This window comes from Alexandromys fortis, unplaced genomic scaffold (assembly GCF_014885135.2).
Source record: "Alexandromys fortis isolate MF-2015 unplaced genomic scaffold, M_Fortis_MF-2015_v1.1 scaffold_58, whole genome shotgun sequence".
NCBI classification, from domain to species: domain Eukaryota; kingdom Metazoa; phylum Chordata; class Mammalia; order Rodentia; family Cricetidae; genus Alexandromys; species Alexandromys fortis.
This window is the reverse complement of record NW_026067940.1, coordinates 2,652,279-2,680,083: the sequence shown is the minus strand read 5'-3', so window position 1 is coordinate 2,680,083 and position 27,805 is coordinate 2,652,279. Positions and strand designations below refer to the sequence as shown.

Here is a 27,805-nt window from a genome sequence, read left to right as displayed (position 1 = left end):
ATGTCATCACGTCTACCTCAGGGACCACAGTGCTCAGAGCTTCCGTCTCCCTGGACTCTTGGATCCTTGCCTTCCTTCATCTGAAATCACAGCCTTGTGCCATCTCTGCCAGACTGACGATATAATGAGATCCTCTCAATTCAGGCTCATGTCTTCCCCATCCCTTACCCCTAGGACTTGCATCCCTCTGTCCTTGGCCTCAGCCTCCCTCTGGAGCTGAGAGCTGCTGGATGCTGTTCCTTGGGGAGTAGAGCAACATGGGGAGCCTCAGGATAGCACTGTCTAGGAGGACCAGGGTTCAGCAAGTTAAACTCCAGAGCTTGTTTCCACTTTAGCAAATTGAGATGGTATATAAACACGAGAAAGCCCCTGGGGCTCGGAGGCATGGATCATGTGAGCCCAGCCACGATTTCCTCCCCATCACAGCTCTACAATGAAGAGATCCTTGACCTGTTTGATAGCACCCGTGACCCCGATGCCCGCCACCGCAGGTCCAACATCAAGATCCATGAGGATGCCAACGGTGGCATCTACACCACAGGCGTCACGTCTCGTCTCATCAACTCCCAGGAGGAGGTGAGCACCCTTATACATGGGCACCTTTAAAGACCAGAGCCCTACAGCACGTGGGTCCTGAGTCCTCCCTTTGCATCTGTCCCCAGCTGATCCAGTGCCTGAAGCAGGGCGCCCTGTCACGCACCACAGCCAGCACCCAGATGAATGTTCAGAGCTCCCGGTCCCATGCCATCTTCACCATCCACCTGTGCCAGATGCGCGTGTGTGCCCAGCCTGACCTGGTGAGGTGCTCTTGGGGGCCCAGGAGTTACACGCTCTAGGTGTATCCCAGGGACTGGATGATTAACCCTGGGCTAAGCTAGCACTCCAGAGATGGGGCTTGCCTCTTCCACTCAATTTTTCCTCCTCTTCAGCCTCTCACCCATTTATGCAATGGAGTAATGAACATCAATAGTGGGTGCAAATACAGCGTTTGATCTCGGGTGCTCTGCATGCATGTGGGCTTGGTACTGCGCAGCCTACCCTCACTCTTGCGGATGGTGGTGCTGTGGGGTGGAAGGCCAGCAGAGGAACAGGAGTAGGGCTTGGGTGAGCCGGATGTCACATTCTGCTGCAGGTGAACGAGACGGTGACTGGGCTTCCGGATGGAGCGGCCCCCACGGGCACTGAGTATGAGACTCTCACTGCTAAGTTTCACTTTGTGGATTTGGCTGGCTCCGAGCGGCTGAAGCGGACAGGGGCCACGGGCGAACGGGCCAAGGAGGGCATCTCCATCAACTGTGGTCTGGTAGGCACACGGAGCCAGACGGCACAGGTTCAAGCAGGCTGTGTACTTCAATGGCTATCCAGTCTTCTTTGAGCTTCTTCCAGCTTCTTCTTCTTCTTCTTCTTCTTCTTCTTCTTCTTCTTCTTCTTCTTCTTCTTCTTCTTCTTCTTCTTCTTCTTCTTCTTCTTCTCCTCCTCCTCCTCCTCCTCCTCCTCCTCCTCCTCCTCCCCTTTCCCCCCTCCCCTTCTCCTCCTCTTCTTCTTCCTCTTCCTCTTCCTCTTCCTCTTCCTCTTCCTCTTCCTCTTCCTCTTCTTCTTCTTCTTCTTCTTCTTCTTCTTTTCTTCTCCTCTTCCTCTTCTCCTCCTCTACCTCCCCCTCCTCCTCTTCCTCCTCTACCTCCTCTTCCTCCTCACTCCTGTTGGGTCTTCCTTCGCCCTCAGGCCTCAGTTTCCATGCCAGTGTATAAACCCGCCCAGGAGCCTGAGTGTTGCTGGAGGCAGCGGGTACAGATGTTTGGGATTGTGTCCACCCTGTATGACTCTTGAGCTCAGGCGCTCTCTCCCACAGCTGGGGCTGTGTGACTCTCGAGCTCAGGCGCTCTCTCCCACAGCTGGCCCTGTATGACTCTCGAGCTCAGGCGCTCTCTCCCACAGCTGGCCCTGTGTGACTCTCGAGCTCAGGCACTCTCTCCCACAGCTGGCCTTGGGTAATGTGATCAGCGCCTTGGGAGACCAAAGCAAGAAGGTGGTGCACGTGCCCTACAGGGACTCCAAGCTCACTCGGCTGCTCCAGGACTCTCTGGGGGGCAACAGGTATCTGATGACCCATGTCGAGGAAGGGTGGGAAGTTCCTAGATGGAGAATACTGATGTGGGCTTAGGGCCTGACTCCCAGGACCTAGGGGGCCTTCTCAGCCTAGGCTGCAGACTCAGAGGCAGGCACTTTGTTCAGTGACTTGTGGCTAGGTAGACTCAGTTTCATTACTTCACAACAGTGAGAGACAATCCTAAAGGAAGCCACATAGCCCAGAGAGACAAGAAATGGCAAGTGTCAGGCCTACAGAAAGGCCGTGACATATTTACCTTGCCAAGCAGAGGATTCTACAGTTAGTCATCACCCTTGCTAGCTGCTTTCAAGGATTTTCCTCTTTGGCCAGGTGGCCCAGGGTCCCACACCCCGGGTTCCAGGTCCTTTAAGCATTAAACTGGGGAGGGGATCAGGGTGAAACAGAACTTCTGCTCTGGAACAGTACTTGTGGGCCTGGCTTTGTCCTTTGTTCTCACCCAGCCTGGTTGCACCCTTAGCCAGACCATCATGATCGCCTGTGTGAGCCCCTCGGATCGGGACTTCATGGAGACACTTAACACTCTCAAATATGCCAACCGGGCTCGCAATATCAAAAACAAGGTGGTGGTGAACCAGGACAAGACCAGCCAGCAGATTAGCGCACTGCGAGCTGAGATCGCTCGCCTGCAGATGGAACTGATGGAGTACAAAGCGGTGAGCGCCCCCAGGCTCCCCCAGGCTCTCCTAGAAGGAGCTGGTCCCCCCTCCACACCCTGCCCTGTAGCATCCCACAACCAAGTCCTGAGCGGGTCCCGCCTTCCTATCACCCACCCATCATGTCTGCTAGACATCACTGTGCATCAGATATAGTTCCTAGTCCTGGGTTTTAGGGTGAATCCAGCTCAGACTGAGCCATCTAGACTTAGAATACAAAGTCTACGAGTTAGAGCACCTTGGTGTTGTAGCATGGGTCTTTTGTTCAGGGAAGGTTCTTCCCAGGTGCTGTATGTCCACTGAATATACTGTGTTGGAATGAATGAGACCACCCCAGTATGGTAGAGTCATTGACAATGAAGGCACAGGGTGCTACAGGGGCAGAGCGGCCAGCCTGCTTGCCCAGGTCGTCAGGAAGGGCTTTATGGAATGGGCCTTATATGGAGATTTAAAAGAATGGCGTATCGACAGAAGGAAGAGGCCAGCAGGCATTCTGGGTAGAGAGTAAACCATATAAAAACAACAGAAAGGGGAAAAACAGGTGCTCTGGGGGGCATGTCTAATTGTATGTAGCCAAGGCTGACATCACCCACTGGCGGCCCCTAGTCTGAATCTGTCACATAGATGGGTGGGTTTGGAATTGGTTTCGGAAGCATGCAACTTGTTTGACAGCTTTTCTGAAAGCCAAGAAGGAAGTTTCAACTTCTGTGGAAAAATTTGTCTCTACCAACAACTGGCACTAAGTTGGCTGGAGTGAGGAGCAATGTTTCTTACATGAAGAAATTTCATAATTCAAGCACAAACAAACTGTGCATTTGCAATCGTATCCTGTCTGTAAGCTGTTAAGAGGCACTGGCCTCCTTTGCAGCTCAGGACACAGACAGAATCAAGGCAATGAAGAGGTGGCAAATTCTACACTGCTAAAGCTTTACCCTTATAGTAATCCTCTTCCTTGACTAAGCAAAGATTATGGTAACATTCGTGGGCAGAAATAGAGGGGACTTAAAGGGGTGAAATTCATTAGCTTGACTTTTTACTTATACAACAGACAACTCTGTGAGCCCAGTGTGTTGGTGACAGTGTGCATAGTTACCGATTATAGCTTTAGTGTAGACAGTAAACATGAGAGCCAAGATATCGAGAGAGTGACCGCCTCTCCTAGACTGACTTTTCTCTACCCCAGTCCCCACTACTCCCTGTTGTCTTTATGTGCCAACTGCCTGGCAGGGTTTTGTCACTTGGATTAGCATTCCTGGAGAATGAAAGCAAGCTATGATAGCAAGGTAAATCAAGAATTTGAGCTTTCTAGCTGTTAGAGAGAGAACTGTGTGTGTGTGTTCATTTTGAAGACAGGGTTTGTCTCTGTAGCCATAGCTGTTCTGGAACTCTTTCTGTAGACCAGGCGACTGCCTCCTGAGTGCTGGAATTAAAGGTGTGTGTCACCACTGCCAGGCTTTTTTTTTTTTTTTTTTTTCTAAAGAGGAGTCTTGTTATGTAGTCCAGGTTGGCCTGGGACTCACTTTGCCCAGGCTGGCCTTGAATTTGTGACCTTCAGAGTTCTAGACAGTGCGATTATAAGAAATGAGCCCAGCGGGGTAGTGGTGGCACACACCTTTAATCCCAGCACTTGGTAGGTAGATGTAAGTGGATCTCAGTGAGTACGCCTTCAGCCTGGTCTACAAAGCAAGTTTCAGGACAGCCAGGACTGTTACACAGAGAAACTCTGTCTTGAAAAAACAAAAAAAGAAAACAAAAACAAACAAAAAACAAAAAAGAAGTGAGCCCCATATCCAGCGCTGTGTCAGCTTCTGAGCCTTGGGAGACAGGAACTACATTAGGAAACCTGGAGAAAGGGAGAGACCAGAAATGCCACTCTGCCCTGGGAAAGGCTCAGGATAGGTGGAAGAGGATTGCCACTATACCCCTCCTATGAGATTTAGCTCCTGACTGCTCCCTGCCTGTCTCCATCCCAGGGCAAACGGGTGATTGGGGAAGACGGTGCTGAGGGCTACAGTGACCTGTTTCGGGAGAATGCCATGCTTCAGAAGGAGAACGGGGCTCTGCGGCTTCGAGTGAAGGCCATGCAGGAGGCCATTGATGCCATCAACAACCGGGTCACACAGCTCATGAGCCAGGAGGCCAACCTGCTTCTGGCCAAGGCTGGTAAGTCCAGGTACAGCAAACTAGCTTGGAACAGTAGCATGCCTGCTACCGCTCCTGCCCCCTGGTATCAAGCAGGCTGTGATGGCCAGCCAATGCATAGATTAGTTCGTTTATGATTCCCCAGCAATTTAGCATGGCACACTCATAGCTTTCTTGTTAAACATGTAAGAGACCCATAGCGCATTAAGCAAAAGATGCAGCTCTCCACAGCTGACCTTCCACCCACATCCCCGCTGCTTTCAGAAGGATCCTTCCTGAGCAGCCAGTGCGTGTTTTCCCACACTTTCTCAGCACATTTGTTTTGAGTATAAATGCATTTGAATATATCATTTGTGCGTGCAGATAATATGCATTACATTTTCTGTAGATGAGGTCATACTTTCTATTTTATGACTTCCTTTATTTCATTTAGCATCGTGTCTTATAAAATCTTCATATTCAAAGCCACTTAATTTTTAAATGACTGCATGATGCTCCATATGTGATGTTGAATAATTTATTGAACAGCCACTATTGACGGACGTTTAGATTGTTTCCAATTTCATGCCATTACCCAACAGTGCTTGGATACAACTACGGTCATGTTCAAGTATTTCCTTCACATAGATTCCCTTATGGAAAAGCCTGTGTGAGCTACCATGCTGGAAGCACATGCAAGGCCACCAGCCTTAGAGCCATGGCCTGGGTCCTTGCTGTTGTCACCTGTTTTCCTTATTGTGCCTGTCTTCTCCGTTCAGGTGATGGCAATGAGGCCATTGGTGCTCTGATCCAGAACTACATTCGGGAGATTGAGGAGCTGCGGTGAGTAGGCCCGTCCAGTGTGAGCAGGCTGGATGGCCTTGGCGAGGCTAATTTTAGGTGGCTCACCGGGCCCCACCCACTCGCTCTGTCCACACAGAACAAAGCTCTTGGAGAGTGAAGCCATGAATGAGTCTCTCCGCCGAAGCCTCTCACGGGCTTCCACTCGCAATCCCTACTCCCTGGGAGCTTCTCCAGCAGGTCCAGCCTTTGGGGGCAGCCCGGCCAGCTCCATGGAAGATGCTTCGGAAGTGATCCGTAGGGCCAAGCAAGACCTGGAGCGGCTGAAAAAGAAAGAGGTCAGGCAGCGGAGGAAGAGGTAAGTGGGATGTCACTACCTTCCCTGCAGCCAGAACATTGGAAGGTGCACCCCTACACCATCCAGGAGAAGCGCTCCCTGCCCCACGTACAGGGAGGAGCACCCCTACGCAACCTCACCCCACGTAATGCACTTATTTGATGTGGAGCAAAGGTGCCTCCCCAGCCTTTTCTTGTGTGCTTTTCCGCAAGGCTAATCCCAGGAGATAGAGCAGGGCTGGGGGTGGGTACTGGAGGAGTAGATCACGTTCCCTCCAAAGCAGGAACCGAGTCCCATCACCACCATCCTGTGGTGCTAATTTCTAATCCGGCTTCGTTTTCATTCCCTAAGCAGCCCAGAGAAAGAAGCCTTCAAAAAGAGGGCAAAACTCCATCAGGAAAACAGTGAGGAGACTGAGAACGAGGCTGAGGAGGTGAGGGCTCCCCCGGCTGCTTCATCATGGGCTTGTCGCCATGTTCCTGTCGGGGTAGAGATTCCCTCAGCGTAGCGTGGGCCCGGCCAGAGAGTTGCCTCTAGTTGATCCTTGAGTATTTTGATAATGCTGACTGTTGCCATGGTAATCTCCATCCCTCGGGCCTTTGCTTCATCCCAAATGGATGATGCTAGACTGAGCATCCTCCACAAAACCTGTACCCAGGCTAGTAGCAGTGGATGGTCTTCCCAGAGGAGGGTGTGGCTGGATCCCACCCCTGCTGATTCCCCTGAAGTCTTGTGTGGCCCAATCTCTGTCTTGGGGCTCCCATCTCATGAGGCAGGCGCAGCCCTAATGGTACATTGTGCCCAGGAGGAGGAAGAGCGAGACGAGAGTGGCTGTGAGGAGGAGGAGGGGCGTGAGGATGAGGATGAAGACTCGGGCAGCGAAGAGAGCCTGGTAGACTCAGACTCCGACCCTGAAGAAAAGGGTGCGTGGGCCAGGACTGGGGAGATGAGTCACTGGTGGCCAGTCCCCATGGTGGGGCTGTCAATCAGATCTTGGTCCCTAAGAAAAAGTTCAGATGGATCGGGAGGGGTTGTCCTGCTAGTGTGCTCAGAGACTGCATGTCTAGACCGGGCTCAGACTCCTGCCTGTGATGACAATGAAAACAACAGTAATGACAAGTGATGGGAATCCTTAGCCCCCTCACATGCCCACTACTGTGCTGAGTTTGACCCTTCACAAGGCTTGATAGAGCCAGTGCTCGCCACTGCCTTATGCAAAGGTATTAGACCCCCACCCCTGAGTCACCACTGAGCATGCTCAGAGAGGTTCCTGACCCACTTTGGTGGACCCAGAAAGGGGTAACCTTCTGAATGAATGACTTTGGCTGGTGCCAGGACCCTCTCCTTTATGTGGAGACTTCTGTCCTTCAGCTCTGTCCTGTTGTCATCTCACCTGCAGCCCTACAAAGGTGCTCTGAGTCACTTTACCCTCCTTCACCCAAGCAGGGTCCCGTGACATCAATCATGGTGACATAGACCCATGGGCCCATCAGGGTGAGAAAGGCGTTAGACTCCCGCTAAGCTCTTGAGACCCGATAAGGATTTCTGAAGCTGCTCATTGAATGTATTGCCCCACGTGGCAGCCCTCCGCCTACCCTTCTGGTCACTGATTGCTCACTGCTGACAGAGGATGTCCCCTGACCCTGCACTGTCACCTCTGCTCCTGGCATGGGGCTGAGTCTGGCTCTGTCTGGCCCCGCCCCGCAGAAGTCAACTTCCAGGCCGACCTGGCAGACCTGACCTGCGAGATTGAGATCAAGCAGAAGTTGATTGACGAGCTGGAGAACAGCCAGCGGCGGCTGCAGACGCTCAAGCACCAGTACGAGGAGAAGCTGATCCTGCTGCAGAACAAGATCCGAGACACACAGCTGGAGCGTGACCGCGTGCTGCAGAACCTCAGTGAGGCCGGCACCATGCTTCTCTTTCCCGACCGATCCCCTGCTCTGTCAAAAGACACCCAGCATCATTCTGATAACACCTGGCTTTCTGCACAAGGGACCTTTGACCAGCACGCTGTCACCTTTTGCCATAGTTAAAATGTTCTTGTATCTAACCCAGCTTCTCTGCTACTTTTGTTTTCAAATTACATTTGTGTGTGTTGTGTGTGTGTGTGTGTGTGTGTGTGTGTGTGTGTGTGTGTGTGATTATAGCACACATGTAGAGGTCAGAGGGCAACTTGCAGAAGCCCGTTCTCTCCTTCCACCATCTGGGTCCCAGTGATTTAACTTGGGTCATCAGGCTTGGCAGCAAGTGCCTTTATCTGCTGAGCCATTTTGAAGCCCCCCCTTTTTGAGACAGAGTAGCCCAAGCTGGCCTTGAACTTAGGCAGTCTTTCTGCCTTAGCCTCCCTGGTGGTTGTCATGTGATACATTGGAAATCTTTAATCCTTTGTCTCCTAAGGCATATGACTAAGACACTTCCTGACCTCCCTCCACCCCACTATATCCAGTTTATAAAATTTCTCAAACTGTGCCCCTCTACTGCTCTGAGTCGTTGGGCGATTGACTTCCTCGTCCACTTATTTAGCAGGTGTTAGATGAATGTTATAGAAGAGGTGTTACTCTAGGGACTGGAGTTGTTTTAGTGTGTAAAATCCTTCTCATGGAGTGTGCACTCCAGCAGGGTGACAACATAGTGAGCGGAGTGGCTAGCAGGGCTGGCACAACTAAGTTGGTTGTTAATATGGAAAGGAAAGGGGATGGGGGACTTAGGGGTGGCGCAGCCTGGGGCATGGAGGGCTACATGGAGAAGGAGAAGGTAACCTTGGAGTAAGGCTCATGAGGTAGCCCAAGAGCAGAACTAGCAGTGGGAAGAACATTCCAGACAGAGGGAACAGAAGCTGCTAAGCCCCCGAGGCAGTCATGTGCCTAGCGTGTTGGTGGATGAAAGTGGAAGCTAGACCACTTAGGAGGCAGATTGGACAGGATGTGGTCAGATTCAAGCATCTCAAAGGTAGGGTGGACAGGAGGCATGGTGGGTAAGGGAGCCGTGTTTTAGGAGCCAAGCCTCTGGGCAGGAGGTGGTGAGGTTTTCAGAGATGGAGTGAAAAGTGGAAGTCGGGCTGGTTTTGGACCCGCAGTTGGGGATGTCGCATTCTGGTGCGAGCATCTGGCAAGGAGCCGGCGTGTTCCTTCCACTGCACTTCCATTGCCCTAGCTCTTCTTGTTAGCCGTCCGCTTCTTCCTGGCACCACTTTTCCAGGGACCAAAGTCTCATTCTGAAAATGCTACTGAACGATAGAATGTCAGAGCAGGAAAGAGCCTAGGGTGGCTGCTGAGCCCACATCCTCATTGTTCAAATGAAGAAGTAGGCTCAGGGGAGAGGTCAACCTGAAAACAAGAACCCTAGGCCTGTCTCTCCACTGAGCCCCCATTTAGTGGGAGCCGTGGAGCCTGCAGCTCCGACACTGCTCTTCACTGTTCTCAGGCACCATGGAGTGCTACACGGAGGAGAAGGCCAACAAGATAAAGGCGGATTATGAGAAGAGGCTGCGGGAGATGAACCGGGACCTGCAGAAGCTACAGGCTGCTCAAAAGGAGCACGCCAGGCTACTCAAGAACCAGTCCCGCTACGAAAGGGAGCTGAAGAAGCTGCAAGCAGAGGTAGCTGAGATGAAGAAGGCCAAGGTAGGCAGAGGGCATGAGGAGTAGGGTTGAGGGGCCTTTGCGGTGGCTTTAGAATCCATATTCCAAGTTAAAGATTATCACTGAACACAGCATCACCTGATCCAATCCTGCTCCAGTCATGCGCACTTCTTCCTAGTTACCTCAGCTCAATACTGGGCTCATTGCAGGTACCCTGCTCAATGCTGCTGTTGTGTTGGGAAGCTGTACTAATAGTTGCACTACTAGTATAATATACATATATAATCTAATATGTATGCATATATATATATTAGTATGTTAGCACTATTAGTATGTAACACTATAGCTGTACTAATAGTTCCCATCTGTACAAGGAAACCTTAAAGCTTCATTTGGTACAAGCCTTTAATCACAGTAATAATTGACACCATGGCTAGCTCTTGGTTAGGCATCTTGCATGCTCAGTCACATTCCATGCTTAGGACAGGAGGATAGCATTCCCATTGTGTTCATGGAGATTTGAGGCTCAGGGAAGTGACCAGGACTTAGTGCTGGGTTGTAACTTCTGCCCTTAATGTTCCAAACTGGTGTGTGTTCCTGGTGGCTCTGGGCTCTCTTTTCTACTTGGCCACACCAACAGGGCACAGTCTGCAGGGTCTGCTCTGTTGACGTCATGGGCTCAGGTCTTGAACTTCGGGTATCTAGGTGGTTTCAGCTCCTGCCTGGGGCTCACAGATCCTTGCTCAGTGTCTGTCATCCATCCCCTTCAGATCTTCCTGTCCTAGCCCTTAGCCTCTGGTGTATCCCAGCTCTCCACATCCCTGAGTAAGCTCTAACAAAGCTTGGCAAAAGTGCCTAGCCCCAGCAAGCTGAGTCCCTTGGGGACTCCTGGAACAGGAGCCATTAGGAACTGTGTCTTGACTGCTGGCTGACTGATCCTGAGCGGTACACACAGAAAAGACAGAGTTAATCAGTTTTAGAGGAAATGGATGTGTACCTGGGTGGGCTTTGTCCTCAGGGAGGTCCAGTCCTTCATCCAGGACCTGGCTCTGTCCACCTGACTATGCTCTTATGGTCCCAGGGCTACAAGTGGAAAAGAAGAACCCAGGGTTAGCCCAGGGGTGCCTGAGCAGGGCCCACTTCTTCCCTAGAGGGGAAAGAGGAGCAGCCGAGGACTGCAGCGGTCTGTGTCTGCAGATCTTGACTGTGAGGCCCACAGCTTTGGGGTCTCCGGCAGTTTAGGAGAGGTGCCGAGCAATGCTGCCTCGGGACTGAGGCCCATTTCACCCCTGCCCTGTGCCAGGCACGCACTCACCTCCCTGCGGTGAGGAATGCAGGAGATAGAGAGGAGGCTGGGTTTGGGAAGTAAGATGACCCAGGCTCCACTAGCCAGCTCTTCCCGGATCTGTGATTCTAGTTACTTTGTCTTAAAGGCTCATTTCTTTCTTGGTAAGACAGGAGAGAGGCCTTTCTCATCTGAGCCTCCTGACGATAGGGTCGTCCTTGTAACAGGTTCTCATTGTGTTGCTGTGGCTGTAAGATTGGCCCTGGAATCTCAGCCAGGCTGGGGATAGTGGCTTTTAATGGGGGCTGGGATAGACTTTAAGTGCCAAGGCCACTTCTTTAACAGCTTGTTAAGGTATCTTAGCTTCCCACTTGGGACGAGTGGGAAGGACATCTTAGGTTTCAGACCCCCAAGTCGGTGGTGCTTTGAGGGCTGCCTCCTTGACCAGTGTCCTCACAACCAGCTATGACTGGGCATATAGGCAGCTCTGGCCTAGCCTGGCCTCACCTCCGCTGGCTCTGCCATCCCAGGTGGCCCTCATGAAACAGATGCGTGAGGAGCAGCAGCGGCGACGGCTGGTGGAGACCAAGAGGAACCGGGAGATTGCTCAGCTCAAGAAAGAGCAACGGAGGCAGGAGGTAAGAGCTCCCAGGAATTTTCAGCCTCCCCCCCCCCCCCCCCCCCCCCCCCCCCCCCCCCCCCCCCCCCCCCCCCCCCCCCCCCCTACCAAGTACCCTTCAACCCCCAGTTCCCACCAGCCCAAGTGACACCAGCCTTGCTTGGAACACAATATAGCCTATCAGAAAGGCAGAGCTACTGTGGCTTCTGTCCTAACCCCTGCATGTTCAAGAAAATAACTTGAGTCCAGAGAAGGACATGATTTTTCCAAGGTCACCAACAAAACCAGACACTTGGAGCTTCAGGCCCGGGAGACTAGGCGTCTAGTCCAGGTTTGTGTTTGTGGTAGGAGGTAAGATCAAGAAAGTTAGCCTCGCGGCCACCCCAGGTAGAAGGGTGCAAATCCAAGTATCCATTTTATCTACAGTTTGGCAGTGTGAGCATCACCCCACACGAGAAGGTCTTGAGCTCTTCGCTGCAGAGCGTCCAGCCTGTCTCCAGCTCTGTCTGGACAGCGAGAGTGTTGTTGGTAGCTGGATGTGGCCCAACCCTTTTCTTTCAGTTTCAGATCCGGGCCCTGGAGTCTCAGAAGCGCCAGCAGGAAATAGTCCTGAGGAGGAAGACCCAGGAGGTGAGTGTTCTCATCAGGCCAGCTGGATAGACAGGTGTGGCTCTGGCTCCCAAGAAGTACTCCTCTAAAGCGATAAGAGGGAGGATGAACCCTTGCTATGTGTGGCCTGGATCTCCTTCCGTTCAGTGAGTGCAGCCTTACCAACTTGTAGTAGCCTGTGAGAAATGACTTCTCGACCAGTGAGCTGACCCTAGAGGGCAGAATACACACGTCCCATCCCCAGTGTCTGACTGGTCATTTAAAAAAGAGAAAAAAAGCCAGGTGGTGGTGGCACACACCTTTAATGCCAGCACTTGGAAGGCAGAGACAGGCAGATCTCTGTGAGTTCGAGGCCAGCCTAGTGCAAAGTGAATTCCAGAACAGCCAGAGCTGTTATACAGAGAAACCCTGTCTCAAAAAAAACAAAAAACAGAACAACAACAAAAAAAAAAAAAAGAAAAGAAAAGAAAAAAAAGGGGGGCGGGGCTAGAAAGATGACCCAGTCAGTAAATTACTCACCATGTAGGCCTGAGGACCTGTGCGTTAATCCCCAGCACCCACATAAAAACTGGCATGGTGGAGACAGGTGGATCTCAGAGCTTGCTGGCCAGCCAGTCTAGCTTACTGGAGAGCTCTGGGTTCATTGACAGACACTGCCTGCAAACACAGGGGGAGAAATAGAGCAAGACACTCAGTGTCCACCTCTGGTCTCCATGTGCTTGGGGACATGTGCACAGGCACACCCAGGTGTGTACATGTGTATACACCTTCAAGAGCGTAAGAGTGAGAAAATAGGAGAGTGAGAGAACAAGCATCTCTTGTGTTTATTCTACATCACAGACTTCTTATCCCTTTATAGCCCCAAGCTCAGGCCTATACAGAGCTGTCCCTATTCTCCCCAACACTCAAGCCAGGCTTTCCTGAAGTTCCGGTCTTCCTTGCTCACTGGGTCCCCTCTTCTTGTCCCCCAGTCTTCCTTGCTTATCGGGTCCCCTCTTCTCATCCCTCTGAGAGTCTTCCTTGCTCACTGGGTCCCCTCTTCTCATCCCCCAGTCTTCCTTGCTTACTGGGTCCCCTCTTCTCATCCCTCTGAGAGTCTTCCTTGCTCACTCGGTCCCCTCTTCTTACCCCCCATTTTTCCTTGCTCACTGGGTCCCCTCTTCTCGGCCCCCAGTCTTCCTTGCTCACTGGATCCCCTCTTCTTGTCCTCACTTTGCCCAGGTCTCTGCACTTAGGCGCTTGGCAAAGCCCATGTCTGAGCGAGTGGCTGGGCGTGTAGGATCCAAGCCCCCCAATTTGGATTCTGGGGCCGAGGTGTCTGCCAGTACCACCTCGTCTGAGGCTGAGTCAGGAGCTCGCTCTGTCTCCAGCATAGTGCGCCAGTGGAACCGGAAGATCAACCACTTCCTGGGGGACCACCCCGCAGCTGCTGTCAATGGCACCCGCCCAGTCAGGTGAGGAGTGTGAGCAGTGTGAGCAGGACGGGAGTGTGAAGATCTAGGAAGTGCTCTGGTGCCTGGGCTGTCTGCTTCAGAATCTATGTAGGAGCTCAGTAGAGCTTCAGAGGTTCAGAGCACTCAGCCAAAGCCCCTTTGCCTCTGCCTCCCAGGAAAAAGTTCCAGAAGAAGGGAGCCAGCCAAAGCTTCAGTAAGGCGGCAAGACTCAAGTGGCAGTCCCTGGAACGGAGGATCATTGACATTGTCATGCAGAGGATGACCATTGTCAACCTGGAAGCTGACATGGAGCGGCTCATAAAGGTGGGGCCTCCTTTCTCATCTCTCCCACCCCGCTTTTCACCAGTCCAGTCACTTGCCACTTGTCTGGCTCCTCACTCTTTCCCGTCTCCACCTCTGCTCCTCATGCCCGATCTGACCTCTGGATGATCCCAGACAGACGGGTGACTTGGTATAGGAGCTGTGGGCAGGGCTTGCCTAGGTGTGAGATGTCTCCTCCATCACTATCTCCTTCCCCATCCCCACAGAAAAGGGAGGAGCTATTCCTCCTACAGGAGGCTCTGCGGAGGAAGCGGGAGCGGCTGCAGGCTGAGAGCCCCGAGGAGGAGAAGGGGCTACAGGAGCTGGCTGAGGAGATCGAAGTGTTGGCAGCCAACATTGACTACATCAATGACAGCATCACTGACTGCCAAGCCACCATCATGCAGCTGGAGGAAACCAAGGTACCCGCAGGACAGACTGGCTGGATGGGGTGGTAGCAGTGAGTGGGCTTGGCAGCCCTGTGTGATAGGTGTTTCTGCTTTTTGGTCTCAAAAAGGAGGAGCTGGACTCAACAGATACGTCCGTGGTCATTAGCTCCTGCTCGCTAGCTGAAGCCCGCCTACTCCTAGACAACTTTCTCAAGGCATCCATTGACAAGGTGAGCTGGCAGCTCCCCTGGAACTGGGCATGCATTGTGTACCCTGGTGGTGAAGCCCACGGGTTTGGCTCCTTCCCACCTGCGTCATTTACAGGCCGGGACAAGCTACTGAACCTGCAAACCTCGGGTTCTACGGCTATAAAACCAGAGCACTGACAATACAAGGCTTGCAGCTGGCTGCTCAGAATGCTGCAAGTATGGGCTTGGCTTCAGTTATAGGTGGCCAGGCCTGTCCACAGCAGGACCGGGCTTGGGTCTGTTGGAGGCAGAGGGGAGAATACGTGTACACTAGGGATTAAGGAACAGGAAACAAAAATTACATTCCACCCTTGGCCTACCAGAACACAGGGAGTCATTGGGCCTCTCTCCTCAGTGACCAGAGAATGTGTTTCTTCCTGTCCTAGGGCCTGAGTCTTGGGACAGACGCCAGCTAGTGTCCATATAGTTAACTGGCATGCTAGGTTTTTTTTAATTTAATTTATTTATTATGTATACGGTGTTCTGCCTGCATGCATCCCTGCATATAGTTAACTGGAAAGAGGTTGAGAGGCCATCCTGCCCAACTCTTAGCGAGACCCCCCCCCCCCCCCCCGTGGCTTCTCGGTGTTTCTTTCTGTCTTAGGGGGCTGTATCAGTGTGCTGGGGTGCCATGACGAAATGTCACAGACGGGGCGGCTGGTACAACAGAGATTTCCTAAGCCTAAGATCCCAGTGTTAGCCGGGTGGTTTTTCTGGAGCCTCTCTCCATGGCCATTGTTTCTTCCCGTGTCTCCACATGATCCTTCCTCTGTGTGGCTTGTCATGATCTATTATTATAAGGACACCAGTCAGACTGTATTAGGGACCACACCTATGACCTCGTATTATCCTGGTTCCCACTCTAAAGGACCTGTCTCCAAGTACATTCACATTTTAAGGTAACAGAGGTTGGGACTTCTGCATTGAATGAGGGATTATAAGTCTACCCATAACGGAGTATATACTAGAGTGGCCTTCACTAATGTGTGTGTGTGTGTGTGTGTGTGTGTGTGTGTGTGTGTATGTGTGTGTGTGTGAAGGTCTACAGCATCAACCGTAGGCCAGGAGGAGTACATCTGACCTTGTTCTTTGGCCCCAGGGTCTACAGGTGGCCCAGAAGGAAGCCCAGATCCGGCTGCTGGAAGGACGGCTGAGACAAACAGACATGACGGGCTCCTCGCAGAACCACCTGCTCCTGGACGCTTTGCGCGAGAAGGCCGAGGCACACCCCGAGCTGCAGGCCCTCCTCTACAATGTGCAGCAGGGTAAAGCTTCATTGTGGAGAGGGCTTTCCAGCTCCCCAAACTCCCCTGCCTCAGAACTCCCTCAGAAGTCTTGGTCTGATCTAGCGGGTGAGGAGATGCTGGAGAAAGGCTTGTCCCCTTTCTGCGTACTCTGATGGGGTCTCTCATCCACCTTCCTCCTTCCTTCCCCCACCCCCTCAGAGAACGGCTATGCCAGCACAGACGAGGAAGTCTCCGAGTTCTCTGAAGGAAGGTGAGTTTTCAAGCAGGGAGCCAGCAGCCTTCCAGCATGTACCTGGGGATGGAGGAGGGGTCCTATAGGACCCCAGGGCTAAGCTTGGATTTGCAGGCTCTTTGGGACCCATATGGCTAGGTCCTAGAGAGATACAGTATAACTATCATGATCCTAAACTTCCTTGCTTTCTTCCTCAGCTTTTCCCAATCATTCACCATGAAAGGCTCCACCAGCCATGATGACTTCAAGTTCAAGGTAAGTCCTGTTGGGAAATGAGGCTGTAGGTTTAGTAGGGCAAACTCCTTACATCCTGATCCCCATGACCGTAGTTCCAGGCCTCTAGCCCTAATTCAGTTTTGTCCATAGAAGAAATGGAGATGCCAAGAAGGATCGCGCCTGGAACTGGTTGGGGGCCAGGGGAACCAACCTAGAATTTGCTATGTAGACCAGGCAGCCCATTCTTTTCACCGTGGGAGACATGACTAGACCCGCTGACAGCCTGTGTCTTCTCTACCAAGTTAGATCACTATACCCAGAGACCCTGCTTTGCAGAACATCTCCCTCCCACCCAAGACTCTGGGTCAAAGCCAGCTCTGGATCCCTAGTTATTTTCCCTGCAGTATTTGTTCAACCGCGTGGAAGTCAACAGTGAGAAAGTTTTCTTAATGGTGACAGGTTAACAGATTAGTGATAAGAATGAACCAGCACTCAAGACTCATTAAAGTTGGCTGTAGGGAACTGCAGACTGAGCAGTGAGTTATGCCTTGTCCTGGGATGATCTGATTAGGTCAGTCTAATGGATACTCTGTGGTTTGCATAGTCTAAGGGCTTCCATCAGCGAATCTCCCTCAGGCCAGGCAGTATCATTTTCCTCGGGATTTACCCACTTCTCATGTGTTTGCTTCCATACTGGAGGGTAAGCCCACACTGAACTAGATCTTCTGTTCTCAGCTTTTTTAGTTAGAATCTCAGCCTCCTCTGTATTTGGAATGGTGGGGGCTGTGTCATCAGGCCCAGGTCTTACTTCCCCTTTATGGTCCATCAGTTATGCACATTGGCCCACTCATCCTTCCTTTCCTAGGGTGAGCCTAAGCTATCTGCCCAAATGAAGGCTGTGTCTGCAGAATGCCTGGGACCCCCGCTGGATAGTTCCACCAAGAACATCACCAAGTCCCTGGCCTCCCTCGTCGAGATCAAAGAGGATGGAGTGGGCTTCTCTATCAGAGACCCCTACTACCGGGACAAGGTCTCACGCACTGTCAGCCTGCCCACCCGAGGCAGTACTTTGTAAGGAGGGGGATCCGGGTCATGGGTCAACGTGGGCAGAAAATTAGGTCTTGGATTCACTGGACCCTTCTTTTCTAGCCCTCGGCAGTCTCGAGGTGCCACAGACACATCCCCTCTGACCCGAAGGAAGTCTTATGACCGGGGGCAGCCTATCAGGTGAGAAAATACGTTCTAGAATCTGCACAAGTCACTGTCTGGTCCTCAGGGGCATGAATGGCTCTGAGCGTCTTCTCTGTGGATCATCACATACACTTGCTAGTGCGGCCCTTTGTGGCACCATGGTCATATACTCCATTTTCACAGCTAAATGGTGAGGCGTCTGGGCTCAGTGTGATCGTAGCAACCAGTGAGAGGCAGGAGAAGACCCTGCTCCAGACCCAAGGTTTCCCTCTTTGCCCATAGCTCTGGCTTGCAAGTGGCCTTGGTTGAGAGGAATTGAGAGGATATTGTTATACGTGCAGCCTAACAGCCTTCATCTGTGAACTCAGAGAGCACACTGAAATCGCAGTCTGAGGACTAAGCCGATCCAAAGGGAGGGGAGTGTAATAGTGGCTTTCCGGAGGGGGAGTGGATAGACCACCGAGGTCATAGGCTCTTTCTTGAAGGAACTGACAGTTCTCATGGTTCACAGTTCAGCTCCTGCAGCTTGTTCTGAACACCGAGTCAGTAAACCGGAGCCAGAACTGCTCTTAGGGAATATTCCCTTCATACGGAGGGCCAGGCTCCCCTAGGAACTGACCATGTCTCCAATGATGTCTGCATCACCTTGTTTAAAGAAAGACCTGAGTTACTGTATACAGATTGACAGTATTGAGCTCAACCATGGCACTGTAACCCAGGCCCCAACAAAGCTTGTCTGATCTTTCTCAGCTTTCTGATGCTTAGCAGTGTTGGAGAGGACTATTGCAGTGTGCTTTGGAACTGTTTCAGGAACCAAAATCTCCATATAATTGTACATGGTAGCTGACACTTGTAATCTTAGCATCCAGACAGAGGCCAGTTAAAGCCTTGCAAAGCTAAGGCCACTCTGGTCTATATAGTTTGTTCCAGGCCAGACAGCGCTACATAGTGAGCTCATGTGTCAAAACAAACAAATCAAAACCATCACTAAGAAACACAAAAATGCACTAATAAATAAAGGCAGTAACTGGAGCATCCCCAGGACACTTGTTTCCAGGATCAGGGTGGGAACAGCCTCAGCTGGAAGCACACACACAAAATTATACAAAGCTTCCACTGCCCCATCTAAGTCTGATAACCACCCAGAGAATGACCAGGAGCATTGATTGTGGGATTAGAAACAAACTTCAAACAGTAGATGAAACTCCAGCTACACCATGAGGGTGTGATTTAAGCATCTAGGGGCTGGAGAAATGTTGGCTCAGTGGTTAAGAGCACTGGCTGTTCTTCCAGAGGACCTGGGTTCAACTCCCAGCTCCCACAGGGGTTCACAACCACCTGTAACTCCAGTTCTAGGGTGTCCGATGCCCTCTGCTGGCACTGCACACACATTGTAATACCGATATAAATGCCAGCAGAACACCCACGCACATAAAATAAGATCAATATTTAAAAAGCATCATCTAGGGCTGGAGAGATGGCTCAGCAGTTAAGAACAAACACTGTGCGCTCTTCCAGAGGACCCAAGTTCAATTCCCAGCAACCACAACCACATGGTGGCTCACAACTATCTATAATGGGATCAAATGCTCTCTTACGGCTTGGAAGTGTACACGAGAGCACTCATACATAAAAATTAATTAATTAATTAAATAGAAAAAAGCATCATCTAGGCTCTTGGCTAGGGAAGGAGTTCTGAGGTCACTACACAACAGGCCCTGTCCCCTGGGGCTTCATGGGCTGGGACAGAAGCTGGAAACCCAATACTGGGTGGACTTGTGGATAAGGGTGTGGTCACTGATGACTCCTTCTGTTCTCATCTACCAGATCCACAGACATGGGATTCACACCTCCATCCTCACCTCCCACTCGGCCCCGCAATGACCGCAACGTCTTCTCTCGTCTCACCAGCAATCAGAGCCAGGGGTCAGCACTGGACAAGTAAGAGCAGGCCTGAGGAGAGCCAAGCAGGGCACTGAGGCTGGGAGGGGAAGCCTGTGGGGGCCGGTCAACCGGGTAGACTCCAGCCAGTCTGTTTCAGCTCCTCTGAGTCATGAGGCCCTTGATATTCTTCAACTTTTCTGTATTCATCAAGGGTCTCTCCTTTCCCCCCGAGAGTGCTGGGCTGCCAAAGAAAGGAAAAGATGGAGGTTACATCCCTAGGGTGGGACAGTCAGGAGTAGTAGCCGTGGGGCAAGCATACCAGAGAGTATTCTAGAATACCCCTTCCAACTGCTTCTGTCTTTGCTGTTCTCTGCAGCCCTTTCTTAAAGCTCCAGCTACTGATTGCAAAAGCTTTACGTAAGGCCCCGGTAATCCTTGAGCGCTTGCCCAGTGGACAGAGACCTCTGAGTCATCTCCATGTGGTGGGCTCAGCTCCACCTGTGTTCACAGCTCCTGTGGTTAGGCCGTCATTGCTATAGGGTCATTCTGTTCACAGACATCCCTGTATTCAGACGGTGCTCAACCTTGCTTCACGGTCTGCTATACATGCATGATTCCATAGGAACTGTCAACCAGCCCAAGAATTGTTTGTCTTCCCTGATTTGCATAAGAATGTGGTCCAAAGCAGAGTCCAGGGGCCTTTGCCTAGAAGGAGGCCCAGAATCTGGAACTGCTGACTCTAGCTAAGCCTGACAATGGGACTTTTGCCTTCAGGGGGACCCCATCATTCATGGTTTCATTTCTGTGCTCCCCCAAGCCCACTCTGGCCATCTTCGGCTCTATAGTTACCCAGAGGGCTCCCTTCTTTCCTCCTGAAAGCTTTCCTGCCATGAAGAGCAATGATGTTGTGACTTCCAGGGAAGCCCCAGATTATAGACTGCCTGCCCTTTGTGTGTGATTCCTGCTCTGCCCACCCTCTCACAGCAACCTCCCCTTCTGGCTCAAAACACTGCTCCCTAGGTGCTAAACCCGCGCGGGGCAGACCCAGCAGGTCAGCATCCTGGATACTGTTCTTGCCCAAGCTTACTTCATCTCAGCTCCTACTAAAGAAGCTGTGGCTATGCCTGGCCCGCCCATCCTGATACACCTCTCCCCAGTGCCATGCAATTGACTTGATTGGTCACTTGGTTTATTATTTATTTCTTTGTTTTGCTTTTGAGACAGGGTCTTGCCATGTATCTAGACTAGTCTCGAACCCTTATCCTTCTGATTTACTCTCCTAAGCGCTAGGATTACAGGCATGTGCCACTACATCCACTTTGTCCTCTCCTACTCCCCACAAATTGGAGCAGGACTCTGCCCGTCCTAGCCTGGTCTACAGGCTTTGGTCCTATCCAGTGCTCCAGTCTTGGTACCTACACACAACACAGAGTTAACTTCTAGATATGGTCTGAGGGAGGAAAAGAGCAGCGGGGGGCCTTCTTGTGTCCTTGGACAGGCTTGAGCATTGCCGGGGTGGTACAGCCGGCCCCAGCTTACACAGTGGGCCAACCAGAGAGCTTGGAACTAGCAAAGAGCCCTGGAACCATCTCCCCAAGAGTGGGCTGGCCTCCCACACCTCCTGTGGCCCTCTCCTCACCCCTACCCTGCTAGCTGAGAGACCCCCTGGTGGTCCACTGCTGGGGGACTCTCCCAGCTCCCAGGACAGTCTGTCCCCACCCTAACCCCACCACCCTCCCCGAAGGCCCTCTTCCCCTGCCTCTCTCTGCCTTCCCTGAAGAGAATAACCGCCCTCTGACCTCCCTGCTCTGTTGTTGCTGCTGCCGCTGCTGCTACCGCCATTCCTATGTGTGTTTTCCTCTCTCCCCTAATCCAGCTAATTTTCTGCCCTTCCCAGGTCTGATGACAGCGACTCCTCTTTGTCGGAGGTCCTGAGGTACACACAGAATGTCTCTCATGTTTGATTCCCTTTCTTGCTCTCTCTTCTCTTTGCCTCATGCTTCACCAACCCCTCCTGCCTGTACCCCCTGTCCTCAGCATGCTGCCCCTCCTCTCCTAGCCCCCCGCCTCTTCCACATCCATGGCCCTCCTGAGACCTCTTTTTGCCCCATGGTTCCTTCCTCTCATGGTGACCCTGTGGCCTCAGACCATGCCTGGCTAGAGCTAAGGGCTTGTGGTCGGGGAGGGTGCAGCTGCTTGTGGCTGGCCCTGTTTTCTTCTCCCTCCTGCCCCGGGCAAGGTGGGGAGGGACATGGAAGCCTGGGTTGGACTGGAGTGGAAGCAGAGGTACTGTGACGACCTTGTGAGCCTGCTAGTCTTTATCGAGTGTCTTTGGCTATGGTGGCTGTGCTTGCGGTTCTTGTAACTTAGCTTGTGTTGGTGGGTGAGTCTTGCAAACTTCAGCTCTGAGGGGCACCCAGGGGGGCAGTGCCCTGCTTATATCTCTTAGCACACAGCTTGTGGGTGTCTATTACCCTTCAGCCCACAGGACGACCAGAGGCTGGTCCCTCGAGCCTACTGAGCACAGAGCCCTCATAGCGAGGGGTAAGGCTTAGGACCCTGGCCAGCAGAAGGCTCTTATACAAAGGCCAAGAGCTCCCTCTAGCTCTCCAGGCATGCTCTCTGCTTACCATACTCTGCCATACTCTACCGTGGTTAGCACCACTGATTTAGCCTGTGCAATGAGGTCTTGCCAATAGATACTACTAGTAACATACCAGCCTTTTAGATCACCGACTCCTTTCGATACACTTTCATGGCGGTCTTGGCCTAACTCAGCCCAAACTGGCATCACGAGCTGGCAGCGAAAGTAGGGAGCTATTTATGCATGCGCTTTTCTGGCATGTGGGCATGTGTGACTAGTGTCCTGGTGTTGCACCTGGCCAAGGCAAGTCTGCAAGACAGTGCAAGAATGCTACAAGTGGCATGTCAGTCATCTCAGTAACTCCACCCCCAGCCATTGTGCCACTGTGCGCAGCAGCATTCTCTTTAAAGAGCTAGAATGTGTTTTTTGATGCAACCTAGCTGGGTCTCATCATTAAAGAGCTTCCTGAGAAAGACAAAATCACCCCCAGAACCCCAAAAGGTAGATATAGCAAAACTCTCATACTTCCTTGCCTCGTCCTTTTTCCTGTTCCCAGGGTATTGTGCAGGACAAGCAGGTACCATTCCAGGCCCAGGCAGGCTTGCTCCAGAGAGGTTCAGGCATCCCAGCCCCCTGCTGGGCTGCAGTCCCCTGACCTATCCCTTTGGATAGGAGATTTTTTGTTTGTTGGCTGGTTTGCTTGTGTTTGACAGGTTGTCCTATATGTTCCAGGCTGGCCTTGAGCTCCTTATATAAACCAGTCTGGCGGCACACTCACAGCCGTCTCCGGCTTGAGCTTACCAAGAGCTGGGATAGCAGTTGTGTGTCCAGCCCTGATTTATCCCTTTGTAAATGACCGGCACAGGTCTGACCATGCTGGCCCAACTCAGGTGGCTCTGTGTAGGTGCCCATCTGCCTCACTACTGCCCCCCCCTAGATCACTGGCTGGCAAGTGAAGTCTGAGGAGCATGACAACCTGTATGCACATCCTTCCTCTCGCCTGCCCCCAGTTTTGATCGCCGAAGAAGCATGTAGACTGATGGGCGCTACAGAGGCCAGTGCTAGCACTTGGGCCTCCGTCCTGCCCCAGCAGGGCTGGCTGCATACCTATCGCTGGCTTCAAGTTAGCTAGCCTCTCCCGATCCCGTTCCTTCCAGCGTGCCTGGCATGGACTTCTCCGGCAGTCTGAGGATGGCAACCGCAGCTCTTTCTGGCTCCCAGACCTTGGTGGAGTTTTGCCAGCAGTCCCTGAACCTCTCATTATTCACTGTCCCCTCTCAGCCCAGACCCCTCTGTCATGTGTGCCTCAGTCAGCCTGGCCACGATCCCCTTGGCTGATTGGCACATCCTCTTTCCCTCTCTCCTGGGAAGGGGCGTCATCACCCCCATTGGCGGAGCAAAGGGAGCACGGACAGCCCCATTGCAGTGTGTCTCCATGGCCGAGGGCCACACCAAGCCTATCCTCTGCCTGGATGCCACCGATGAGTTGCTTTTCACGGGCTCCAAAGGTGCGTGGAGACTTGAGGGGCCAGTGGGGCTACGTTCTCTCACCCACCACTACACGTTCTTTTTCCAGACCGGGCTGTGAAGGCAGCAGCGTACAGCTCCCCCCAAGGGTTGAGGCTATGCAGAGAGCTTGCCACTTGTCTTTTGCCTTGGCTCAGAGTCTTAGTCAGTACACTCCTGACTGAGCCTACTCTCCCACATGATCCCGCCGGCTCTCCCTGCCCACCTCCTCCTTTAGACATTTTGGGATGCTTTTCTGAAGTCCAGCATCTCCGCTCTGATACCACCAATTCCTCCCTGATATTACCCGGCACCCACGTCATCTCTGCCACTGCATCTGTCTGTCAGTGCCTCTGGTCTCAGCAGCAGGGGTTCACAGTCCTACAACTGATTACAACAAAAAAGTTAAAGACTTGACCAGAAGAAAGAACAAATTTGTAGCATTCATGCATAATAGGGGCCTGTGTGTGCACACACAAATATATGTATATGTATCTATGACACACATACATTTATCCACACGGGAGAAGGGATAGCTGTCCACTGAGCTGTGTTTGATTGGTTCCAAGTTTCCCCATGTTTGCTTGCTACTTGGTCATGTAGTAAGTAGTGGATTTGTAGCAATTTTCTTTCAGCCCAGACACCTCAGCAAGGACCAGAGAACTCACTGTTACTTAAAGTTCTCAGCCCCTTTTCTGTCTCCTGAGTTTTTTACTTTTATTTTTTTATGAGATTACACGTGCATGCATGCTTCTCTCTCTCAGAGATTGCACATGCATGCATGCTTTTCTCTCAGAGTTCTGAGATGTCTCTCCCTACCAAGTGGGACCCCCCCTCCTTTGTGGGAGCTTCCTCTCCATAGCTGTTTCCCTGTCTCTGGCAGACCGTAGCTGCAAGATGTGGAACCTGGTAACAGGGCAGGAGATCGCAGCTCTCAAGGGTCACCCCAACAACGTGGTTTCTATCAAATACTGCAGCCATTCCGGGCTGGTGTTCTCTGTGTCCAGCTCCTACATCAAAGTGTGGGACATCCGGGACTCGGCCAAGTGCATTCGGACCCTCACGTGAGTGCCTCACTACCTCCTGCTTCACGGGGCTGGGTTTGAGAAAAGCGCTTCCCCGTGTAGGTGCGCACTAATCATGGCTCAGCCTGATTAGACGGGCACAAAGGCCCTTACTGGCCCATAGAGTGACTTTGACTACCGAGGACAAGATGGTTTAGGGGACAGTTTCTGAATAGCAGGTTAGTGAGCCTTTGACCTGCCTGGCCCCTCCCTACCTTGGTCTCAGTCTTCCAAGACTGCATAGCCCTAGGAATCCGAAACACCAGCAGGAGGCAGCAGCCTCCAAAGCCAGCCAGCTTCCGCCTCACAGATGAGCCACCCACCATTGTCCTGAGCAGGGACACAGACTCTCCAGAAGTCAGGTTTTGTCCTTATGTGTGCATTAGAAGCCACAGATTGTTTAGTCTGATACTGGAAAAGCCAACACAGGATATTTAGGGCTGCAAACTTACTCAGCACGATGCAGTAGTCACAGAGAATGTCACACATTTGACTGCCCCTATAGAATATAAACCGCCTAGAATGAGCCCCACTGTGTGTCATGAGCTTGGGTGATGTGTCCATTGTAGGTCTGCCTGCTGTAGCAAAGGCTGGGGTATGGGGTGTTGACCATGGCTATGTTGGGAAGGAAAGAGATATAGGAAAACTCAGTTTTGCTGTAGACCTAAAGCTATTTTTTTAATGAAGTCTGGGGGAGGGGTTGTACACAAAATGAATGTTATCACCTCTTTCGGTGGATGGAGAAACTGAGGCATGGAGAAGTTAAGTGATTTCTACATGACCCAGGTTCAAAGCCTGCCCCTTGACTCTGTGCAAACTGCCCACGCACACAACGGGTCATAGAGACATGTTGGCTAGAGTGTAGCTCTCCCTTTGGTCCAGCTTCCAGGGGAGGTTGTTCGGCCTGCATAGAGAAGACATCCTGGGAGAAGTGACTTTTCCGAGCTGGTCCGAATGAAGTTTATTTGTTTTTCCGGCCTGCGTGAATAGCCTCTTGTGACCTCTGGCTTTGCTTTCTTTTCTCTGGGTAGGTCCTCAGGCCAGGTGATCTCAGGAGATGCTTGCATAGCCACATCCACACGTGCCATCACCAGTGCCCAGGGCGAGCATCAGATCAACCAGATGGCCCTCAGCCCCTCAGGCACCATGCTGTATGTGGCCTCTGGCAATGCTGTCCGGATCTGGGAGCTTAACAGGTCAGTGAGATGTCAGGAGAATAGGCCCAGGGAAGGTCCACAGGCCTCAGCAAAGTGTGGACCACTCTGGTGTGGGCTGGACCTCAACTGTGCCTCCGGTTCCCCAATCTGTGTGCACTTGCCCACTGTCTCTGACCTTGGTCCTTGATCTTGCTTTGAAGGGGAGAAAGTAGTCTGTGTCTATTCCAGGCCAGATTTCCTCCATCTCCCTGCTCTAACCTAATTGCCCTTCCAACCGACTATCCCTGGTTGGGCCTCTCCCCACTGTAGGTTCCAGCCCATCGGCAAACTGACCGGCCACATTGGCACAGTGATGTGCCTGACAGTCACCCAGACTTCGAACCAGCATGACCTCGTGGTGACTGGCTCCAAGGACCACTATGTGAAGGTACCTGTAACCGCCTTGACACTAGCTGGGGTCTGACTGGAGCCACCTCTGCTCTCAGGCCTGAACGATGCTATTCTCACTATTTCCGCCTATTCCACCTTTACCCCCTGTTATGTGGGGAACATATAAAAAACAGGGAGACTTCTGGGAATTGCTGCTGGAGAGAGCATCTCAGAGAAAACAGGAAGATGTGTATGATCAGTCAAGGGCATAGAATTATTCTGTAAATCGTGAAAAATTAGCAACCTAAATGTGTAAGGATTGCAGGTAGAGCCTCTGAATGGGGTATGATGCGACAATTAAAATGATAAGTAGGGGGGCTGGAGAGATGGCTCAGCGGTTAAGAGCACTGGCTGCCCTTCCAGAGGACCTGGGTTCAATTCCCAGTACCCACATGGCAGCTCACAACTGCCTGTAGCTTCAGCTCCCTGGAAGCTGGCACCTTTACACCAATGCACATAAAATAAAGTTAAATTATTTAAAAAAAATAAGTAGGAAAAAACACAAAATATGCAATTTGGTTTGCTCTCTATGATATAGTTTGACACTTTGTGGATGAAAGGGAGATGGAGGGGGTGGGACTATGGCAGTGTTCTTCCAACAGTGCTCAAGACCTGCCCCAGACATGCCCCTCTCTGGGCTCTGCCCTCCTCCTCTGCAGATGTTCCAGCTGGGCGACTGTGTGATGGGCACCATCGGCCCAACCCACAACTTTGAGCCCCCTCACTATGACGGTATCGAATGCCTGGCCATCCAAGGAGACATACTTTTCAGTGGCTCCAGGGACAACGGCATCAAGAAGTGGGACCTGGAACAGCAGGAGCTCATTCAGGTTCGGGGAGGGGAGGGGTGGGATGGTCCAGGGCAAGGCCCCAGGCAGACCTTAGCAGGACCCCTCCAAGACTGCCTGCTGTCTGCCATCTTCCCTGCTGTCCCTGCCCTCCTCTCCCTGCAGTCTGTGTTGGTTCCATTGGGACCCTCTGACCCCTGCTCCCCACCAAGCCCTAGCCTCTAGTTTGAATGTGAAGCACCCGGTCCTGTGTGCTTGACTTTAGCCTGGCTCTTCTGGAGGCTGAAGACTTCCAGCAGGGCAGATTCAGAAGTCTGAATGTGGGAACTGTGCAGAAGGACCCGTCTGGGCCTTTGAGCCCTCTGGCACAACTTAGCTCAGCCTGGGAATGTGGGGTCTGCCAGGAGCCAGGTAGCATCCTTCCACCGCTAGCAAGAGGGATGTGTGTGTTCCTGGGGCCTTGGAGCAGGCCCCCTCCCTTCTCTACACCTTATCAGCCCTGACCCTCCCACAGCAAATCCCCAATGCTCACAAGGACTGGGTGTGTGCCCTGGCCTATGTTCCTGGCCGGCCCATGCTGTTGAGCGCCTGTCGGGCAGGCTTCATCAAGGTCTGGAATGTGGACAACTTCACACCCATTGGTGAGATCAAGGGCCACGACAGCCCCATCAACGCCATCTGCACCAACAGCAAGCACATCTTCACGGCCTCCAGGTGGGTGCCGGGCAGGAGGGCCTCTTGTTCCCCTCCCTCTTCCCAGAGTCAGTATGGTGACAGGGCTGTGCAGCTGTCCCCACAGATCCGATTCACCCAGCAGAACCCCACAGAGCCCTCCTCTCTAAACCTCCTGTTCATCTTCACTGAGCACCAAGCTCCCAATGTCCTGGGTGCTGCACTAGACAAGGGATCAGGGAGCCCCTGGGCCCCGGGCCAGGACTTGTCCTCCCAGAAGTCCCGATCTCTCTCGCCCGTGCAGGAG

At 52.2% G+C, this 27,805-nt stretch overlaps 1 protein-coding gene across 7 annotated transcripts in view; it reads left to right on the top strand.

Moving 5' to 3' along the window:
- Positions 1-27,805, top strand: part of Kif21b (kinesin family member 21B) — a 48,134-nt gene that overhangs the window by 15,648 nt on the left and 4,681 nt on the right. For 2 of the 7 annotated variants that reach the window (XM_050147778.1, XM_050147784.1), the window contains 31 exons: positions 427-576; positions 663-797; positions 1,133-1,303; positions 1,979-2,094; positions 2,586-2,781; positions 4,755-4,944; positions 5,682-5,745; positions 5,843-6,061; positions 6,392-6,473; positions 6,846-6,963; positions 7,748-7,939; positions 9,467-9,666; positions 11,440-11,547; positions 12,090-12,158; positions 13,359-13,591; positions 13,747-13,894; positions 14,119-14,313; positions 14,409-14,510; positions 15,628-15,880; positions 15,974-16,025; positions 16,205-16,262; positions 17,089-17,294; positions 17,373-17,450; positions 19,242-19,355; positions 21,196-21,234; positions 23,254-23,390; positions 24,272-24,452; positions 25,484-25,648; positions 25,919-26,036; positions 26,698-26,868; positions 27,341-27,540. In XM_050147778.1, coding sequence (XP_050003735.1) covers positions 427-576; positions 663-797; positions 1,133-1,303; positions 1,979-2,094; positions 2,586-2,781; positions 4,755-4,944; positions 5,682-5,745; positions 5,843-6,061; positions 6,392-6,473; positions 6,846-6,963; positions 7,748-7,939; positions 9,467-9,666; positions 11,440-11,547; positions 12,090-12,158; positions 13,359-13,591; positions 13,747-13,894; positions 14,119-14,313; positions 14,409-14,510; positions 15,628-15,880; positions 15,974-16,025; positions 16,205-16,262; positions 17,089-17,294; positions 17,373-17,450; positions 19,242-19,355; positions 21,196-21,234; positions 23,254-23,390; positions 24,272-24,452; positions 25,484-25,648; positions 25,919-26,036; positions 26,698-26,868; positions 27,341-27,540 — 4,460 coding nt within the window. The remainder of the gene's footprint in view (positions 1-426; positions 577-662; positions 798-1,132; positions 1,304-1,978; positions 2,095-2,585; positions 2,782-4,754; positions 4,945-5,681; positions 5,746-5,842; positions 6,062-6,391; positions 6,474-6,845; positions 6,964-7,747; positions 7,940-9,466; positions 9,667-11,439; positions 11,548-12,089; positions 12,159-13,358; positions 13,592-13,746; positions 13,895-14,118; positions 14,314-14,408; positions 14,511-15,627; positions 15,881-15,973; positions 16,026-16,204; positions 16,263-17,088; positions 17,295-17,372; positions 17,451-19,241; positions 19,356-21,195; positions 21,235-23,253; positions 23,391-24,271; positions 24,453-25,483; positions 25,649-25,918; positions 26,037-26,697; positions 26,869-27,340; positions 27,541-27,805) is intronic. The other 5 variants (XM_050147782.1, XM_050147779.1, XM_050147781.1 and 2 more) reach the window with 5 other exon arrangements.